Raw genomic sequence first — 22358 nt, 5'->3', positions numbered from 1 at the left:
GCAATCCTGTACACTAACAAGGAAAGATCAGAAAAATAAATTAAGGAAACAATCCCATTTACCATTGCAACAAAAAGAATAAAATACCTAGGAATCGACCTAGTTTCTGGTCCATGGCCTGGGGGTTGGGGACCCCTGCTCTATGACATAAATCATCAAGACCTTTTGACTCACCTCATAGAATAATGAAATTAAAAACAAAAATAAACAAATGGGACCTAATTAAAATCAAAAGATTCTGCACAGAATAGGAAAACATGAATGAAACGAAAAGACAACCCACAGAATTGGAGAAAATATTTGCAAATGAAGCGTCTGAGAAGGGATTAATCTCCAAACTATACAAACAGCTCATGCAGCTCAAAATCAAAAAAAAAAACAATAACACAAATCAAAAAATGGGCCAGATAACTAATTAGACATTTCTCCAAAGAAGACATACAGATGGCCAAGAGACATATGAAAAATGCTCAACATCACTAATCATTAGAGAAATGCAAATAAAAACTACAATGAGGTATCACCACACAATGGTCAGAATGGTCATCATCAAAAACATCTACTAACAATAAATGCTGGAGAGGGTGTGGAGAAAAGGGAACCCTCTTGCACTGTTGGTGGGGATGTAAATTGGTACAGCCACTATGGTGAACATTATGGAGGTTCCTTAAAAAATGAAAATAAGAACTACCATATGACCCAGCAATCCCACTCCGAGGCAAATCCATGGAGAAAACCATAATTCGAAAAGATGCATGCACTCCGATGTTCACTGCAGCACTATATACAATAGCCAGGACACGGAAGCAACCTAAATGTCCATTGACAGAGAAATGGATAAAGAAGACGTGGTACATTTATAGTATGGAATATAACTCAGCCAAAACAAACAAACAAACAAACAAACAAATAAATAAAGTCATTTGCAGCAACATGGATGGACCCAGAGACTGTCATACTGAGTGAAGTAAGTCAGACAGAGTAGGACAAATGCATGATATTTCTTATATGTGGAATTAAAAAAAATGGTACAAATGAACTTTTTTACAAAACAGAACTAGAGTTACAGATGTAGAAAACAATCATAGGGTTATCACCAGTGAAAGAGGGAGAGGGACAAATTAGGAGATTGAGATTGACATGTGCACACTAGTGTACATAAAATAGATAACTAATAAGGACGTACTGTATAGCACAGGAAACTCTACTCAGTACTCTCTAATGAGCTATATGGGAAAAGAATCTAAAGAAGAGTGGATATATGTATATGTATAACTGATTCATTTCACTATATAGCAGAAAGTAACACAGCATTGTAAATTAACTATACTCCAATAAAATTTTATTTTTAAAAATTGACTGCGTATTTTACACTTATGGCACACCAAATTCTGACTAACTAATTTGTACATCTCAATAGATGCACATTTAGTTAATTACCTTTAGACTCTCAAACAGAATACTAGATTATGAGTTATTTGTCCATTGTTCTTATTGTACCTATGAGAAAACTGAGGCCCAGGGAGAAGTGCTATCGCTCATACACTGAAAGGAGACATAGACTTACAACCAGGAGAACTGAATTCACATCCAAGCTCTGCCACTTCCTTGTCGAGTGACCTTAGACGCCACAGGTCACTGAACCTTAGTTTCCTCATCTCTAAACAAGGGATAATAACCTGTACTTTACAGGGTTGTCCGGGGCTTCATATGAGAACATATAATTATATTTGTAAGGGCCTAACAAAGCACATACCAATAAAATCACAGAGCCAGCTAGCAGCAGTGTATCAGTCTGGGGGCATCAGTCTAGGCCTAGTCAAGAGGTAGAAACCAGTATAAAGAATTACTGAACTACAAACTTATTAAACTAAAATAAACTAACCATAAGATATAAGGAAACTATATATGGTACCCTAAGGCTAAAGGAAGGTACTCAAAGGAGGACAAATTTGGAAGGGGTTCAGATCTCATTGGAAAAGGTATAATTGAAGCCACTGAACAGCAGAGAAGTTTGCTATTTTGGTCTGGTAGTCCACAGTCACTAAGTAAGCAGGAGGCAAGTCCAGAGGGCAGGTGGGCAGCAGAGAATCAGCAACCAGTGAAGCAGATAGAGAGGATGGGAACACTCTAGGTTTCAGGAAAGTTTCATAGCGCCAGTAGGAACCTTCCAGAGCACAAGCAGGTGGTAATGCGGGCTGGCAGAGGAAGTGGAGAGCAGCACCTGTGTTATAAACCTTCAGTCAGCAGGTAGGATATGTGGGGGTCCTACAGAAGGATGCTCGAGGACAGCATGAGTGGAAAGGCCTTCAGGGAAAGACATATATTGAAAGACCTACAGAAAGGTTATCACCAGGCCAGGTGGAGGTTTCAAGGTCACTGAGGGACCCTATATTGTGGGTGTATGGCTGGATCAGAGCCCCACTGGATATCTCACTCCCTCTCTACCAACCCACCTACACAGCAGCTAGAAAGTACAGGACAATCCCTCCTCCTTCAATATCCCCCCAGCACCCTCTACTGAGAATGCTTAATATCTTGCTTACGGTAAAGGAGAGATGCTTAAAGGATTTCTGTCCATTTTGACAGAACAGGTATTGAAGAGGGTTGGAGCTAAGAGGCCATAAATTGATAAACTACAGGGGTGGACTGGAAGCTACAGTTTCTAGTACTTAGCTCAGTGCTGTTTCTACCACCTTAAACTTAACTACTGGGAGAATTCTAGACAGTTTCTTGAAAACTACTCTCACACTGAGCTGTTTACCTTCATTATAGGTGTGCAGGATGGTCCCACTGTTAGAGAAGTAGGAAAAAAGACTGATAAGAAGATGGGATTTGTTCAAGATAGCATAGTAGAAGGACAAGCGCTCACTCCCTCTTGGAAGAGCACCGGAATCACAACTAACTGCTGAACAATCATTGACAGGAAGACACTGGAACCCACCAAAAAAGATTCCCCACATGCAAAGACAAAGGAGAAGCTGCAATGAGATGGTAGGAGGGGCACAGTCACAAGAAAATCTAATCCCATAACCACTGGGTGGGTGACTCACAAACCGGAAAACAATTAAACCACAGAAGTCCACCCACTGGAGTGAAGGTTCTGAGTCCCACATCGGCCTTGCAAACCTGGGGGTCAGGCATCGGGAGGAGGAATTAGCAGAGAATCAGACTTTGAAGGCTACTGGGATTTGATTGCAGGATTTCAACAGGACTGGGGGAAACAGAGACTCAACTCTTGGAGGGCACACACAAAGTAGTGTGTGCATCAGGACCCAGAGGGAAGAAGCGGGAGACTGAACCAGAACAACCTGCTAGTGTTGTTGGTTCTCCTGCAGAGGTGGGGGATGGCTGTGGTTCAACACAGGTATGGGACACTGGCAACAGGGGTTCTGGGGGTGCTCCTTAGTGTGAGCCCTCACCGAGTTGGCCAATGGCCACAACAGGGAGCCTGTAGCCTCCAGTGCTGGGCTGTCTCAGGCCAAACAATCAACAAGGAGGGAACCCAGTCCCACCCAACAGCAGACAACTAGATTAAAGTTTTACTGAGCTCTGCCCACCAGAGTAACACCCAGCTCTACCCACCACCAGTCCCTCCCATCAGGAAGCTCGCACAAGCCTCTTAGATAGCCTCATCTACCAGAGGGCAGACAGCAGAGGCAAGAAGAACTACAATCCTGCAGCCTGTGGAACGAAAACCACATTCAAAGAAAGATAGCCAAAATGAAAAGGCAGAGGGCTATGTACCAGATGAAGGAACGTGATAAAATCCCAGAAAAACAACTTAATGAAGTGGAGATAGGCAACCTTCCAGAAAAAGAATGCAGAATAATGATAGTGAACATGATCCAGGACCTCGAAAATAGAATAGAGGCAAAGATCGAGAAGATGCAAGAAATGTTTAAAAAAAGACCTAGAAGAAGTAAAGAACAAACAAACAGAGACGAACAATACAATAACTGAAAAGAAAAATAGACTAGAAGGAATCCATAGCAGAATAATGGAAGCAGAAGAATGGATAAGTGACTTGGAAGACAGAATGGTGGAATTCATGCCATGGAACAGAATAAAGAAAAAAGAATGAAAATAAGTGAAGACAGCCTAAGAGACCACTGGGACAACATTAAGTGCACCAACATTCACATTACAGGGGTCCCAGAAGGAGAAGAGAGGGAGAAAGGACCTGAGAAAATATTTGAAGACATTATAATCAAAAACTTCCCTAACATGGGAAAGGAAATAGCCACCCAAGTTCAGGAAATGTAGAGAGCCCCAGGCAGGAAAAACCCAAAGAGAAACACACCGAGAAACATACTAATCAAATTGACAAAACTTGACAAAGAAAAATTATTGAAAGCAACAAGGAAAAAATGGCAAATAATATACAAGGGAACTCCCATAAGGTTAAGAGTTCATTTCTCAGCAGAAACTCTAAAAGCCAGAAGGGAATGGCATGATATACTTACAGTGATGAAAGGGAAGAACCTACAGCTAAGATTATTCTACCCGGCAAGGATCTCATTCAGATTCGACAGAGAAATCAAAAGCTTTACAGACAAACAAAAGCTAAGAGAATTCAGAACCACCAAACCAGCTCTACAACAAATGCTACAGGAACTTCTCTGAGAGTGAAACACAAGAGAAGAAAAGGACCTACAAAAACAAACCCAGAACAATGATCAAAATGGCAATAGGAACATACATATTGATAATTACCTTAAATGTAAGAGGATTAAATGTGCCAACCAAATGTGCCAACATAGACTGGCTGAATGGACACAAAAACAAGACCCATATATATGCTGTCTACAAGAGACCCATTTCAGACCTAGGGACACATACAGACTAAAAGTGAGGGGATGGAAAAATATTCTGTGCAAATGGATATCACAAGAAAGCTGGAATAGCAACACTCATACCAGATAAACGAGACATTAAAATAAAGAATGTTACAAGAGACAAGGAAGGACACTACATAATGATCAAGGGATCAATACAAGAAGAAGATATAACAATTATAAATATATATGCACCCAACGTAGGAGCACCTCAATACATAAGGCAAATGTTAACAGCTATGAAAGAGGAAATCGACAGTAACACAAGAATACTAGGGGACTTTAACACCTCACTTACACCAATGGACAGATCATCCAGAAAGAAAATTAATAAGGAAACACAAGCTTTAAATTACAAAATAGACCAGATGATTTAATTGACACTTATAGGACATTCCATCTGAAAACAGCAGATTACACTTTCTTCTCAGGTGCACAGAGAAAATTATCCAGGACTGATCACATCTTGGGTCATTAATCAAGCCTTGGTAAATTTAAGAAAATTGAAATTGTATCAAGCATCTTTTCCGACCACAACTCAATGAGGTTAGAAATCAATCACAGGGGAAAAAAACGTAAAAACCACAAACACATAGAGGCTAAACAATATGTTACTAAATAACCAAGAGATCACTGAAGAAATCAAAGAAGAAATACCTAGAGACAAAGGACAATGAAAACACAATGATCCAATACCTATGGGATGTAGCAAAAGCAGTTCTAAGAGGGAAGTTGATAGCAAAAAAATCCTACCTCAAGAAACAAACAAACAAAAATCTTAAACAATCTAAGCTTACACCTAAAGGAACTAGAGAAAGAAGAACAAACAAAACCCAAAGTTAATAGAAAGAAAGAAATCATAAAGATCACAGCAGAAACAAATGAAATAGAAACAAAGAAAACAATAGCAAAGACCAATATAACTAAAAGCTGGTTATTTCAGAAGGTAGACAAAATTGATAAACCTTTAGCCAGACTCATCAAGAAAAACAAGGAGAGGACTCAAATCAATAAAATTAGAAATGAATAAGTAGGAGTTACAACAGACATCATAGAAATACAAAGCATCATAAGAGACTACTACAAGCAAGTCTACTCCAATAAAATGGGCAACCTGGAAGAAATGTAAAATTTCTTAGAAAGATGTAACCTTCCGAGACTGAACCAGGAAGAAATAGAAATTATGAACAGACCAATCACAAGTAATGAAACTGAAACTGTGATTAAAACTCTTCCAACAAACAAAAGTCCAGAACCAGATGGCTTCACAGGTGAATTCTATCAAACATTTAGAGAGGAGCTAACACCCATCCTTCTCAAAGTCTTCCAAAAAATTTCAGAGGAAGGAACACTCCCAAACTGATTCTACGAGGCCACCATCCACCTAATACGAAAACCAGACAGAGATACAGCAAAAAAAGAAAATTACTACTGATGAATATAGATGCAAAAATCCTCAACAAAACACTAGCAAACAGAATCCAACAACACTTCAAGAGGCATACATCAATTTTAATTGGGATTTATCCCAGGGATGCAAGGATTCTTCGGTATATGCTAATTAATCAATGTGATACACCATAATAACCAATTGAAGTATAAAAACCATATGATAATCTCAATAGATGCAGAAAAAGCTTTTGAAAAATTCAACACCAATTTATGATAAAAGCTCTCCAGAAAGTGGGCATAAAGGAAACCTACCTCAACATAATAAAGGCCATATATGACAAACCCACAGCAAGTATCATTCTCAATGGTGAAAAACTGAAGGTGTTTCCACTAAGATCAGGAACAAGACAATGATATCCACTCTTGCCACTATTATTCAACATAGTTTTGGAAGTCTTAGCCACAGCAGTTAGAGAAAAAAGATAAATAAAAGGAATCCAAATTGGAAAAGAAGAAGTAAAACTGTCACTGCAGATGACATGACACTGTACATAGAGAATCCTAAAGATGCCACCAGAAAACTACTAGAGCTAATCAGTGAATTTGGTAAAGTTGCAGGATACAAAATTAATACACAGAAATATCTTGCATTCCTATACACTAACAACAAAAGGTCAGAAAGAGAAATTAAGGAAACAATCCCATTAACCATTGCAACAAAAAGAGTAAAATACCTAGGAATAAACCTACCTAAAGAGGTAAAAGACCTGTACTCAGAAAACTATATGATATTGATGAAAGAAATCAAAGATGACACAAACAGATGGAGAGAAATACCATGTTCTTGGATTGGAAGAATCAATATTGATAAATGACTATACTACCCAAAGAAATCTCCAGATTCAATGCAATCCCTATCAAATTACCAATGGCATTTTTTACAGAACTAGAACACAAAATCTTGCAATGTATATGGAGAAACAAAAGACCATGAATAGCCAAAGCAATCTTTAGGGAAAAAAAAAAAAAACGGAGCTGGAGGAATCAGGCTCCCTGACTTCAGACTATACTACAAACCTACAGTAATCAAGACAATATGGTACTGGCACAAACATAGAAATATAGATCAATGGAACAAGATAGAAAGCCCAGAGATAAACCCACAAACCTATGGTCAATTAATCTATGACAAAGGAGGCAAGTATATACAATGGAGAAAAGACAGTGTCTTCACTAAGTGGTGCTGGGGAAATGGACAGCTACATGGAAAATAATTAAGTTAGAACACCCCCTAACACCATACACAAAAATAAACTCAAAATGAATTAAAGACCTAAATATAAGACCAGACACTTTAAAACTCATAGAGGAAAACACAGGAAGAACACTCTTGGACATAAATCACAGCAAGATCTTTTTTGACCCACCTTCTGGAGTAATGGAAATAAAAACATATATAAACAAATGGGACCTAATGAAACTTAAAAGCTTTTGCACAGCAAAGGAAACTATAAACAAGGCAAAAAGATAACCTTCAGAATGGGAGATAATATTTGCAAACGAATCAACAGACAAATGATTAATCTCCATAATATATAAGCAGCTCATGCAGCTCAATATTAAAGAAACATACACCCCAATCAAAAAATGGATATAAGATCTAAATAGACATTTGTCCAAAGAAAACATACAGATGGCCAAGAGGCACATGAAAAGCTGCTCAACATCACTAATTATTAGAGAAATGCAAATCAAAAGTACAATGAGGTATCACCTCACACCATTTAGAATGGGCATCATCAGAAAATCTATAAACAACGAATGCTGGAGAGGGTGTGAAGAAAAGGGAACCCTGTTGCATTGTTGGTGGGAAAGTAAATTGATACAGCCCCTATGGAGAACAGTATGGAGGTTCCTTATAAAACTAAATATAGAATTACCATATGACCCAGCAATTCCACTACTGGGCATATACCCCAAGAAAACCATAATTCAAAAAGACACATGCACCCCAATGTTCATTGCAGCACTATTTACAATAGACAGGTCATGGAAGCAACCTAAATGCCCATTGACAGACGAAGGTATAAAGAAGTTTTGGTAAATATATACAATGGAATATTACTTAGCCACAAATAGGAACGAAATTGGGTCATTTGTAGAAACGTGGATGGAGCTAGAGTCATACAGAGTGAAGTAATTCAGAAAGAGAAAAAAATATCGTACATTAACGCATATATATGGAATCTAGAAAAATGGTACAGATTAACCGCATTGCAAGGCAGAAATAGAGACACAGATGTAGAGAACAAACGTATGGAAACCAAGGGGGGAATGTAGAGGGATTAATTGGGAGATTGGGATTGACATACATATACTAACATGTATGAAATAGCTAATAAGAACCTGCTGTATAAAAAAAAATTTAAACTGTGCATTTCGACAAAAAAAAAAAGAAACATGCATATGATCCATCAATATCACTTCAGGAATGTATCTTAAGGAGATGATTAGACAAGTTTTGAAATCTGTATGTAAAAGGATGTTCATTACAATGTTTTTTTATGATAGTAAAAAAAATAGAAAAAACCTAAATGACCAACAATTGAGAAATGCATAAATGGGTTATGGCACAGCTATTTAATGGAATATTATATTGTATGTAGCCACTTAAAAAAAAACTAATAGGAATTTCACGTTTCTGAGGCTCAGTTTCTTCATTGCAATAGTGAATAATAGTCATCCTACCTCACAGGTTTACTGTAAGAATTAAGGAAGACTGAATACATAAAATCCCCAGCCCGGGCATGGGACATAGGAATTACATAACATAATTTTTTTTTCCTTTCCCTTAGATGACATGAAGTCAACCACTGCAGCATATTCTTACTTTCATTTTTCCTATTCTCACTGGGAATGAAAGAAAACCAGATGTGGGTTTTCCCATCATCTGTCCTTCTTCATCCCCTTAATCAGTGTTATGTTAACAACTGTCATGTCACTTAACAAGAAGCTAATTATTTTCATACCACACTTGTGATTTTAAAGGCTCTTTTTTCCTTCAATTATACATTTTCCCAATTACGTATTCAATGATGAACTGAGTGGAATCCAGAATTGCTGGCCTATCCAAAGAACTCACTTTGCTTGAATGCCAGTTACTCACATAATGCCATGTCAACCTGACTGATGATACCAGGCAATGGAAAGCACATCCACTAGTCTGCTCTTTCTTCTCATAACTTGCTACTTTCATAGCCTCATCCAAAATGCTTGTCAAAGTATTCCATATGATAACCACTGTGCAGTGTGCTCTTAGTCCTAAAAGGGCCAGATGCTTGGTCAAGAATCTACATTTAGTTCTGGTAGGCTGTCTTGGTCACATGTTACATACATATTGGAGCTCACAAGATAGGCCTACACCTAGTTGTAAAGAGTAAACTTGACCATTATTCATACCCCTTCATGAGACACTGGGGAATCAGAGAGATCCATGGGCATCTGACATTATCTGGTACAATGCTGCCCTGTCCAATACAGTAGCCACTAGCCACATGTGGCTCACTGAGCATTTGAAATGCGACTAGCATGACGGAGAAACTGAGTTGTGAATTTTATTTTCTTTATATAGCTTGTGGCTACCATATTGGACAGCATAGATCTAGACAGTATAGTTTAATGGAAAGAGTGTGGGATTTGAAGCTAAATAGATTCTCAGGTTTAAATCTTGTCAACTGTTCATTACTAACTCTATAGCTATAACTTTGATCATGTTATTTATCTTGTTCAAACCTCAGTTGCGTGATTTGTAAAATGCGGATAATACCAGAACCTCACAGGGTTGCTGTGATTAGAGAATGAATGTAAAACACCTAGCCCGGGGCTTATCACATGGTAAGTCACCTTTAAATAATAGCTATTTATCAAGCTCCCCATTTTCCATATGGAGAAACTGAAGCTCCAAAAGAAGTGTCTTGTCCACAGTTACAGAGCTACTTGGAAGCACAGTCAGGAGCCAAATCCAGATTGTCTCACTTTTTTTGATAATGACTTTTCCTATAGAGACAAATCCTCCTCACCCCTGAAGAGTGAAGGGTGGTATCCCAAACAACTACTCAACTGCTTAAAAAAGATCTTATACATGTAGAGAAAATGTACCTTTGTGAAGCCTATTTGTTCCTTCCGGAAATTTTCCAGGGGTTTGATCAGCAAATCACTAGCATTGTGTACCTAGAGAAAAAGAAAGAACATGCAAAATAACTTGGAGATTAGTAAGGTTCAGATTCAACATTCATTGTTACTAGGGTATTTCCTTGTAATACACCAACCTGCAAAATGTTCACTAGTTTGCTGGTTTGTTGGGTTTTGTTACTGTTGTTCTCATATTGGTCTTTTAAAATCAAATGCTTTGACGATTACCTTAAGAGAATACCATGGGAGACAGCACAGGGGAGCATTTTTCTCAAGGACAAGAGCCCTTCCTGTGGGGGAGAAGATGAGAGTGTGGGTTCTCCTGTCATAGAGACCAGGGTTCAAATTCCAGCTGTGCCACTTAAAGTAATTTGCCACTCCAAATCTTTGTCAAATAGGATCATCACAGCACCTATCTTGTAGACAAAGTACCTAGCACAGAGTAATCACTCATTGTGGAAACTGGGAAGAAGGCACAGAAACCACCCGATTTCTTGAATTCTAAGATTCATATTTTAACATTTCTGAAATCACCATGCATCATCGTTTGTCAGTGTTTTCCCTTCTTAGCAGCACATAAAATAATGACTCATCTAACAATCAATGACATCTTGGATTTAATGAGGGAATTACTCCCTAACCCTGGAGTAGTTGAGTAACTGACCTAGCTTTAGGCAAACTGGTTTATGAAGAAATGTTAAAGTGAACATTTCGCTTAAATTAACAAGGGTTTCAAAAAATCTTCTGGGTCCTTGCTACTCAAAATATGGCCCACTAACCAGCAGCAGCAGCATCACCTGGGATCTTGTTAGAAATGCAGAATCTCAGCCTCCACCCCAGACCTATTAAATAAGAATCCTTATTTTAACAAGGGCCCTAGGTAATTTGTGTGTACACTCAAGTTTTAAAAGCACTGTTCTAGCTTTTTGTTTAATTTGTTTTAAGTTGGAGTTATTGGTATAATTAGACATTTGGATTCATTTCCTTAACTACTCACCAAAACTTTATTCTTTCATTAAAAATAGAATGGCAAATTGGGATTAAGTTGATGCTTTCAAATCTTTCAATATTTATGATGTATCTGGGAATTAATATAACTGTGCATGGAAATCAAAATCTGTGAAAATCAGAGATAATGTTAATACCAAAGTTGGAGAGGTGTGGAATCAAGTTTTAATTTGAAAAAATAAACTTTTTCTCCTAAAAAAAATAAAATTCTGTGAGAGGAAATGAAAGAAGGAACATTAGGGGCATTTCTCTGTAACTTTACTGGTAGTCTGATCTGAGTTTTTAATCGACAAATATCCAGGGTCATGCCCAGAAACAGACACAGGAAGCCTGAAGTATATGTGGAAAAGAGAAGAGAAAGGGAATGGAAAATACATGAAAAGGCCAATTGCACCAAGTGCAAATCATTTCATGGGAGGCAAATGAGTTAGCAGGAATAGCATCAGGAAAACTCCCAGTATAAATTGTTTCCAGCCCTGCTCTGGTGTGTCATAAAACCAGAACATTTCCCTCAGAACTAGGAGTGTATTACAGCATCACAGAGAATACTGGACCAGGCCTTCTCACAACCTAACTGTAAGTTCAGAACCTGACAGGAACAGCCCGTCCAGGTACTAAAAATATTGGCATTAATATGGTGTTATAAATATAAAAACATCAGATCCAAATTGAATCCCTTGCACAGTGGGCAGGTAGAGACATACAAAGCTTTGTCTTCACGTAAACCTCTTGGGAGATTTCATGTATCCAACGCAACAAGTGGGGTTTGTTTCTTCAGAGGTGCAAATTAGCTGTACTTTAATTTTGATCCATTACAAGACAAGAAAATGAGGGACTGGCTTCGTTATCAGATGAGACAAAGTGTCAGCAAGACAAGATGTCTTTATAACAAAAGTAGAATAGAGAGTAGAAAGCCGGTTTTAACCAGTTCTGTATTCTCCAGAGTAAGAAGCAATTTTTAAACTACCAACAAAAAGCAACACGAACTGAGGCATTAATACATATTGTATCCAAGTCCTACAGGCACTTTGGACCTCTTATTTTGTATCCAGGTATGATTCAACGTTCAACTAAATGGGCAAACTTTCATCCAATCAAAGATCCATGATATCAAAAATAGACACCTGTGACTATCCTTGATTGAAAACAATAATTCTCTTACTAAAAGTACCAGCCTGTCTCCTTTGCCCAATACACTCTACATTTCTATGGATTGTGAATTATGTGCTATCAACTTTGTGTACCCACCTGGAAATAAACTAAGTTATTGGTGTCATAGATTACATACAGGGAATAATTTTTCTTCTTTACTATTGTGGAAGTTTTAAAACATGGCCACAAGTTCTATGATACTCCTCACATTGAGAAGGAAGGTCTCCATCCCCTCTACCTTGAATATGAGTGGGTTTGTTACTGCTTTGAACAAACACAGTAGAGCAGAAGGGATACTACATGACATCCCAGGCTAGGTCATAAAAGGCCAGTAACTTCCACCTGGTTCCCTTGGAACACTCCCCATGAGCCCTGAGCCACAATATAAAAAGTTGGACTACCCTGGGACTACCAAGCTAGAGAGACCAAATGTAGACATTCTTGTCAAAAGACCCACTGAGCCCAGCCTTCCAGTCATCTCACTAAGGTGCCAGATATGTGAGTGAAGCTATTTTGGACCCTCCATATCACCCCACCTCCAAGGTGAATACCACCACATACAGCAGAAGAATCTGTGAGCTGACCCCTGCATGAATTCCTGACCCACAAAATCATGAGATAAAATGAAATAGTTTAAGTCACCACATTTTGGAATAGGGTGTTACGTAGCAATAGATAATTAGAAAAACTATTTCCAGTTTCACTAAGATAACACAAAAGTAGCCAATTGGGAAACATTGAGGAAGTTTGTCTTTGAATAAGAAGTGAACATGCCACTTCTAAAGAGAGTAATATGTGTCAAGCCTCTGTATGGATATTCAGCTGAGCCCTTGCATATGCAGACACCCCAAGAATGGTACAGGTGCCAGTTCTTCATGTTCCACGGGGGATTTTCTTGCATAAGTAAGTGTGCCATTAACTTCTCACAGAGTTCATAAGGCTACTATTTTTACGTTTGGCCCTGTCCCAGTCTAGAAAAGTAGTACATGGTTCACTTAAATTGGAGTCGACAGTTTTCCTTAATCACATTGGCAATACTGCTCCCTGTCTCCTACAACACAAATAGATTCTCTGAACATTTTCCTCTCTTTAACATTCATTGGTTATTATACTAATTTCTGCCAGAACATAGAGCTAGAAATGTAGGAAAATGTTGCACTGAGGATTGGTTCTTTTTTCTTTCCCATTCAGCTTTACCTTTAAACTCCTTAGAAATCTAACAATTACTCAGAAAAGCCCTTTTAAGTAAACTTGGCCTTTATTCCCTTTCTGATCACTGCATTCATTTTGTGAGCTCTCTAGGAAAAAAGCTCCTGCCTACTATATCACCGTAGAAGCCCCAGCATAAGTGACATTCTAAACACATTAGTGAGTTTATCTAAAATCTAGTTCTGATTGAATAAAACCAAACTAGATAGGCCACTTACTAAAATAGAGATGGCATTCAATCTAGTAGTGAAGAATTGCTCAGGAATCTTTGATGGTTAACCAATTACCAAAAGAAGGCATTGAGCGTACACTGTTTTAGGTCATTCTTGGAAGTCCTCAAAGAAAGACCTTACTGCTGCCAACAGAGTCCCCTTCAGAGTTAGAAAGGCATCTAGGCAAGCCTCCTATCGTTAATCATACAGAAAGTCTGTTATCCAGACTTTTAAAGGCCACTTTCAGAGGTACTACAATCTCCCTCACTGTATTTTTTAAGAAATAAAAGCGGGGATGCTCCTCTTCATTTATTCCCTCCATAGTTTCTTCAACAATTTAAAATTCATTTACGAGAATGACTAGACATCTGCAGTAGTCACATGCTAGGGCTATGAAATTCCTTCATGTTCTACTAAAGCTTCTTTGGGCCTCTTTTTATAGAAATGATAAAAAGCTGTTTAACATCTACCATATTGAGGTACAGGAGTCCTTCTACCACAGTTCCAGGAAATGAGAGAGGTGCAGTCAAGCAACGATTCCTGGCATGTTGTAAAAGGCTTTCATTGAGCCTAACCTACACAGCATTCCTGTAATTAAATGGGAAATGGGGAGCCAATACTCAAGACATGACTGAAGAACTGAGGGAACAAAGGGGCAGAACATAATTAAAGACAGAAGAAAATGAGTCAGTCCTGTGGAAAACAGCCAGCAATTATGGTGAGAAAAACATCTCAAAAGGTGAATCCTTCTTCAATACTTTAGAGCTTTGTAATCAGGTAAATAAAAGAGATCAAGAAACAACTAAGGCTGAAGAGTTGTACAGCTGACATTTCTAGTGGTATCTGAATGAAATAGGGGTGAATGCCTTTGAGATCAACATTGGTAGCAGTCCACAAACTCTTATGACAGAAGAAAATATTTAGTAGAGTGTGGATTAGCTAGTGGGGCATCTAACAGGCTCTGGGAAAACTACCCATATTGGCCTCTCTTACTTATCATTATAAGCAAATCTCTTAAAAGAAGAAAATTCCCAAGTCAAATTTCCACAAGCCAAATGTTGGGGGCAACAAAAGATAACTAGAAACATTTATATAATCAGTGCTTTTTGCTATTATAAAACACTACCATATTCATTTTATCATTTGGAGTACTTACAACAAACTTGGAAGGTGGGAATTTTTTCTCATTCTACATAGAAAGAAAGAGAGACTAGAAGAAATAAAGTGATTAGTGTGAAGTCACAAATAAGTTAGTGGCACAGCCACTATTAGCACCTAAAGATCTAATTTCCCAGATTTAAGGGCCCTGCCTTCAATCCTAACTCTCTAGGAGCTGAGATGAAACGGTAGCAGTATTCTGAGAAGCCAGTACCACCCTGTTGAAAAGGAAGAGTGATTACAGATTAAAGAACTCTTGCTACTGGAATAAATGGGTTTAACAAAATTGAGCTGCCAATACAAAGTCATCCAATGAGAGAAAGGGAAGATAGACCATTTTCTTGTCCTTAACATTGTTTCACTTGACCCACATGCTCCTAATAAAAATAAATATTGACCAACATAGGTACTTCCACATTTAAGTCTCAGCTAGCTCTGGTGTGTGGCCAAGGACCTTCATTTTTAACAATTTCCCAGGGGACACTTGTGGTACAAGTCTAGGGACCACACAAAAAGATTATTTATTCAACTGTTAAAATAGAGTTCACAAAAAAATATAAATACTTAGGAATAAATCTAACAAAATATGTATAAGATCATTATGAGGAAGCTATAAAACTCTGATGAGAAAAATCAAAGAATGTCTAAATAAATGGAGAGATAACCCATGTTCATGAATAGTAAGACTTAATATTTTTAAGATGTCAGTTTGTCCCATCTATAGATTCAATGCAATTCCAATCAAAATTCCAGCAATTTGTTTTGTGGATATTGATAGACAGGTTCTGAAGTTCATACCCTACTTCAAGACTTACTACAAAGTTACAGTAATCAAATAGTGTGGTATTGGTCCATAACATTTTTCACAGAACTAGAACAAATAATCCTAAAATTTATATGGACCCACAAAAGACCCAGAATTGCTGAAGCAATCCTGAGGAAAAAGAACAAAGCTGGAGGTATAAACTATCCAGACTTCAGACAACATTACAAACCTACAGTAATCAAATCAGCATGGTACTGGCACAAAAGCAGATATATAGATCAATGGAAAAGAACAGAGAGCCCAGAAATAAATCCACAGACATATGGTCAATTAATCTATGACAAAGGATGCAAGAATATACAATGGAGAAAATACATTCTCTTCAACAAGTGGTATTGGGAAAGCTGGACAACTATGTAAATCAATTAAATTAGAGCACTCCCTCACACCATATACAAAAATAAACACAAAGTGGTTTAAAGACCTAAATATAAGACATGGCAACATAAAATTTCCAGATGAGAACATAGGCAAAACATTCTCGGACATGAATCATAGTGATATTTTCTTAGATCAATCTCCCAAAGCAAAAGAAATAAAATCAAAAATAAACAAATGGGATTTAATGAAACTTAAAAGTGTTTGCACAGCAAAGGAAACCATTGGCAAAATGAAAAGACAACCTACAGAATAGGAGAAAATATTTGCAAACAATGTGACTGACAAGGAGTTAACATCCAAAACATACAAACAGCTCATACAACTTGATACCAAAAAAAAATTAAAAACTGAACAAAAGACCTAAATAGACATTTCTCCAAAGACATACAGATGGCCAACAGTCACAAGAAGAGATGCTCAACATCACAAATTATTAGAGAAATGCAAATCAAAACCACAATGGGGTATCACCTCACACTGGTCAGAATGGCCATCATTAAAAAGTCTACAAATAATAAATGCTGGAGAGGATGTGGAGAAAAGGGAACCCTCACACACCGTTGGTGGGAATGTAAATTGGTGTAGTCACCATGGAAAACAGTATGGAGGCTCCTTAAAAACCTAAAAATAGAGCTACCATATGATCCAGCAATCACACTCCTGCACATATATCCAGAAAAAAATTAAAACTTTAATTTGAAAAGATACATGTACCCCAAGGTTCAGAGCAGCACTATTTACAATAGCCAAGACATGGAAACAACCCAAGTGCCCATCAACAGATGACTGGCTTAAGAAGATGTGATATATATATATACACACACACACATATATCAATATATATACACACACACATATATATTTATATATAAACATACACATAATGGAATATTACTCAGCCATAAAAAAAGAATGGAATATTGCCATTAGCAGCAACAGGGATGGACCTACAGATTATCATACTAAGTGAAGTAAGTCAGACAGAGAAAGACAAATATCTTATGATATCACTTACATGTGGAAGCTAAAAAATGAGACAAATGAATCTATATACAAAACAGAAACAGACTCACAGACATAGAAAATAAACTTACAGTTACCAAAGGGGAATGGGAGGGGAGGAGGGATAAATTAGGAATATAGGATTAACAGATACAAGCTACTATATATAAAATAGATAAGCAAAAAGGATTTACTGTATAGCACAGGGAGCTATATTCAACATCTTGTAATACCTGGTAATGGAAAATAATTTGAATATATATATATATATATATATATATATATATATATATACATATATATATATATGAATCACTTTACTGTTACACCTGAAACTAACACAATATTTAAATCAACTATACTTCAATAATTTTTTAAATTTTGTAAAAAATAATTCTGTGATATTGCTGAACAAATAGACAAACAGATCAATGGAACAGAATAGAGAGCCCAGATATAGATACACACAAATATAGTCCATTGGTCTTTGCCAAAGAAGCAAAGGTAATTCAATGGAAAAAGGACAGTCTTTTCAGAAATGGTGATGAAACAACCAGATATCCCCATGAAAAGAAAAGAAAAAATAAATAAAGAATCTAGAGACAATCCTTACACTTTCTCAAGAATTAGCTCAAAAGGGGTCATAGACCTAAAGGTATAACATAGAATTATAAAACTCCTAGAAGATAACATATGAGAAAATCTAAATGACCTTTGGTTTGGTGCTGAATTTTTAGATACAACCCCTAAAGCATGATCTATGAAAGAACTTATAAGCTGGACTTCATTAAAATTTAAAACTTCTGCTCCACAAAAGACATTGTTAAGAAAATGAAAAGATAAGCCACAGACTGGAAATTTTTTTGCAATGCACATTTCTGATAGAGGACTGGCATACAAAATATACAAAGAAATCTTAAAACTGAACAATAAGAAAACAAACAAACCAATTAAAAAATAGGCAAAAGACCTGAACAGACACCTCACCAAAGATGATCTACAGGTGGCAAATAAGCATATGGAAAGATGTTCCAAATCAGATGTCATCAGGTAAACACAAATTACAACAGCAAAGATATACCATTACACACACATATTAAAATGGGTAAAATCCAAAACACAGCCAACATCAAATGCTGGTGAGCATGTGGAGCAACAATAACTCTCATTCAAGGCTGGTGAGAATGCAAAATGGTAGTCACTTTGGAAGACAGTTTGGCATTTTCTTACAAATCTAGACATATCACACAATCTAGCAATTGGACTCCTTGGAAATTAATCAAAAGAGTTGAAAATTTACATCCACACAAAAATCTACACACAAATGTGTATGGTAGGTTTTTCATAATTGCCAAAACTTGGGAGTAACCAAGATATCCTTCAATGGGTGTAGGGATGAACAAACCATGGCACATCCATATGATGGAATATACATTATAATATATGCACATATGTTATTCAATGACAAAAAGAAATGAGCTATCAAGCCATGAAAAGATATAGAGGAACTTTAAATGCATATTACTAAGTCAAAGGAGCCAATCTGAAAAGGCTATATACTGTATGACTCCAACTGTATGATATTCTAGAAAAGGCAAAACACAGTAAAAAGATCAGTGTTTGCCAGGGGTTTGGATATCAGAGAAGGAAGGGGGAATCACAGGGGATTTTTAGGGCAATGAAAACATTCTTTATGATGAAACTTTGATGGTGAATATATGTCATTAAGTATTTGTCAAAACCCATAAAATATTCAATAAAGAGTGAACCCTAATGTAACTATGGACTTAATAATATTGTGTTGATGTTGGTTCATTAACTGAAACAAATGTACCACACATGCAAGATAATAATAGAGGAAACTGTATGGGGAGGGGTGGGGGGAAGAAAGGGAGTACAGTTTACCCTTGAACAGTGCAAGGGTCAAGGGCACTGACCCCCCACCCACACTGTGCAGTCAAAAGTCTGCATATAACTTTACAGTCAGTCTTCCAGTATCTGAGGTTCCACAACAATAGATTCAACTGAACTCGGATCATGTAGTACTGTAGTATTCATTGAAAAGCACCCACATATAAGTGAACACACACAGATCAAACCTGTGTCGTTCAAAGGGCAACTGTATATGAAATCTCTCTGCACATTCCACTCAACTTTTCTGTAAAACGAAAACTGCTCTAAATATTAAAGTCTATTAATATTAATAAATTAGACTTTAAATGTAAGGAAAAAAATTTTTCACATAGATTTAAATAAAACAATCATATGTCAAATATAAATAAAGCCTACATTATTACTTCTAAAAGCACATAAACACATAAATAAATAGATAATTTGCTTAAGAACACTAAAGACCACAATTTTTGTCAACATGTTCAACAGTCGAATTTCATGTCCTCTGAAATCTTATCTCACTGAAATGAATAGACTAATTTCCCTCTACCTAATGCTAAACTCTCAGGATGGGAACTTGAGATAGAATAACCAGATCGATTCCCTGTCTTTATAGTACCCAGGTACTGAGGAGACAGAAACTGAAACAACATAGTGTCACTCCAACCAATGAGGACAAGAAAACTTCCCAAGATCAGAGATGATCTTGGTTCTAGGCCCAGTGTTAATGACCTACCATCATCATCCTCTCGTTTTCTACTTCGTTGAGCAATTCGGCAAATTCCTTGAAGGATTCGGCTGAAATGACACAATAAAAGATAAACCAAATTAATCATGATACTTGATAGGCAAGTGGGCAGAAATCTATGGGACAAGAGGTAGAGACTAGTGCCCTAAGATGATATGGCCACTAGAAGAAGGCGTCAAATCTAAGGACAACAGAAGAAGGAGTTCAGTACCTGCTGAATATTTATTTCCTTTTTCTTCTTTTGTTTTTGTTTTTGTTTTGCTAATGCTCCTACCCCAATTTTTTTCCCTCCAGTTGTACTGAGATATAATCAACATATAACACTGTATAAGTTTAAGATGACTTTGGCAAACGCTAAAAAAAAAACCCAATAAATTAGCATAAGATTAAAAAAATGTTAAACATAGAGTTACCACATGATTCAGCAATTCCATGCCTAGGTATATTGCTAAAAGAACTGAAAACATATCCACACAAACAATTATATACAAATGTTGTTGACTGCGTTATTTGTAATAGCCAGTAAATGGAAAAAATGAAAGTGTTCTTCAATTGCTGAATGGTTAAACAGTTGTGATACAGCTATACAATGGAACAATGTGAGGCAATGAAAAGAAACAAAGGATTGATACTCAATACAACATAGAATAACTTTGAAAACTTTATGCTCAGTGAAAGTAGCCAGTCACAAAAAGCCACATATTGTATGATTTTGTTTAAATGAAATGTCTAGACTAGGCAAATCTAGAGAGACAAGAAGTAAATCAGTGGTTCAATGAATGTAGGGGAAAGATGGGAATGGGGATTGATGCTAATGCGTTTGTGGTTTCTTTTGGGGGTGTGAAAATGATCTGGAATTGTATTGCAGCAATGCTTACACAACTCTGTGAATATACTAAAAGCCACTGAGTTGCACACTTTTAAATGGTGCATTTTAAGTGAAAATAATATCTCAATTTATAAAATAATGTAATCATTTAGCCAAAGCTCACTGAGAGGCATCCTTAGTATTGTTGAATTTTCATTGTTTTTTCCTCATGAATAATGAAGCCTGATTCATTTTTAAAGCCTAGATTCCAGTAGTAGCAGCTCCTCCCATCTCTGTTTGATCATCTATTCAGATGCTATTTAGTAACCTATTCTTTGGTTACCTCTACCTGGAGGTGTGGGCAGTGTGAGAGTGGCAAGACCTTAGCTCTGGCAGCAAGATGGATCTGAATTTGAAACCTAGTTCTGCCATTTATTTTCTGTGTGACCTTGAACACGTTGCTTAGCCTCTTCTAAACCTTAGTTTTCTCCTATTCAAATTAGGGATAATTACATGTTCCTAACAAATTTATTGTGAGGATTAAACCCTGAGTCAAGGGCTTGACACAATTACATTTCACGGAGTCAAACTTTTCCTTTAAATGTTCCAGTATTATATGCACTTGTGACATTTCCTTTAGAGGCAAACTGATATTCCCCGGAAAAGTGCCAGAATAACAAAAGTATATCTCTGACTCCTTTTGTAGCCATAAAGTATTTGGAGACAGGAGATCAGTGAATATTTTCATCTTTTCCTATTTACTCTTTCTGATTGGGTATTTTTCTTCTTTATGCTGAGTTTGAGCTTTTAATTTGCCATGTTTGCAACAGTGACTTTCCTGAGTGTGTGCAGCAACTTAATCCTCAGAAGTAAGAAATGCCATTGTCTGATGACCTGCATTGATCGTGAACTTAGCTTCCTTGGTACTAGGAATGCTGGATTAGTTGTCTAGCTCTCTTAAGAAGAAAAACCTATTTTTGATTTACAATATTAATATGAATTCATTTGTTTTTCTAGGCTTTCAATATCTTCTCTTTAATTCATATACCATTTGAGAATATAGTTCCTATTTGAGGTAAAATGTTAGGGACTTCAAAATAGTAGTTATTAGAGTTTGAAGGAATACAAAAGAATATTTAGCTTATCTGTATATGTATAAAGTGAAGTCCAAGGAGGAAGAGGTGACTTGTCCACTCACCTTTCCAATAAGTGGCAGAACTGACACTAGAAAAGCAGAAATTTGCGATGGGGGAGAAGCGGTAATGTTTATTATCTACTATGTGTTGGCGCTCTACATTTACCTTCTTAAAGATTTAGTCCTTACAACAACACTCTCAGGTTTATCATCACGCCTACCTGACAAGTTAGGCAACTGAAGCTCAAAGAGGTCAAGTCACTCATCAAATATCGCATAGCAGGAAGATGACAGAATAAGGCTAAAAATCCGGGTCTTTCTCTCTCTAAAAGTCATACTCCTTATATTTCTCTATCTTTTTCCCTAAACGAGAATTCTCCTCATCCCTTAGCCCGTCTATTGTTC

At 36.9% G+C, this 22358-nt stretch overlaps 1 protein-coding gene across 4 annotated transcripts in view; it reads right to left on the bottom strand.

The window, feature by feature from the left end:
• The window catches only part of OPHN1 (oligophrenin 1), a 643672-nt gene that overhangs the window by 365768 nt on the left and 255546 nt on the right, over window positions 1-22358 (bottom strand). For 3 of the 4 annotated variants that reach the window (XM_081222445.1, XM_081222447.1, XM_081222446.1), the window contains exons 4-5: window positions 19999-20060; window positions 10389-10460 (exon numbers count right to left, since the gene is read on the bottom strand). In XM_081222445.1, the coding sequence (XP_081078571.1) occupies window positions 10389-10460; window positions 19999-20060 (134 nt within the window). The remainder of the gene's footprint in view (window positions 1-10388; window positions 10461-19998; window positions 20061-22358) is intronic. The other variant, XM_081222448.1, reaches the window with a different exon arrangement.

This window comes from Mesoplodon bidens, assembly GCF_964165515.1.
Source record: "Mesoplodon bidens genome assembly, chromosome: X".
In the NCBI taxonomy this organism is placed as follows: domain Eukaryota; kingdom Metazoa; phylum Chordata; class Mammalia; order Artiodactyla; family Ziphiidae; genus Mesoplodon; species Mesoplodon bidens.
This window is presented reverse-complemented; position numbering and strand designations above follow the sequence as displayed.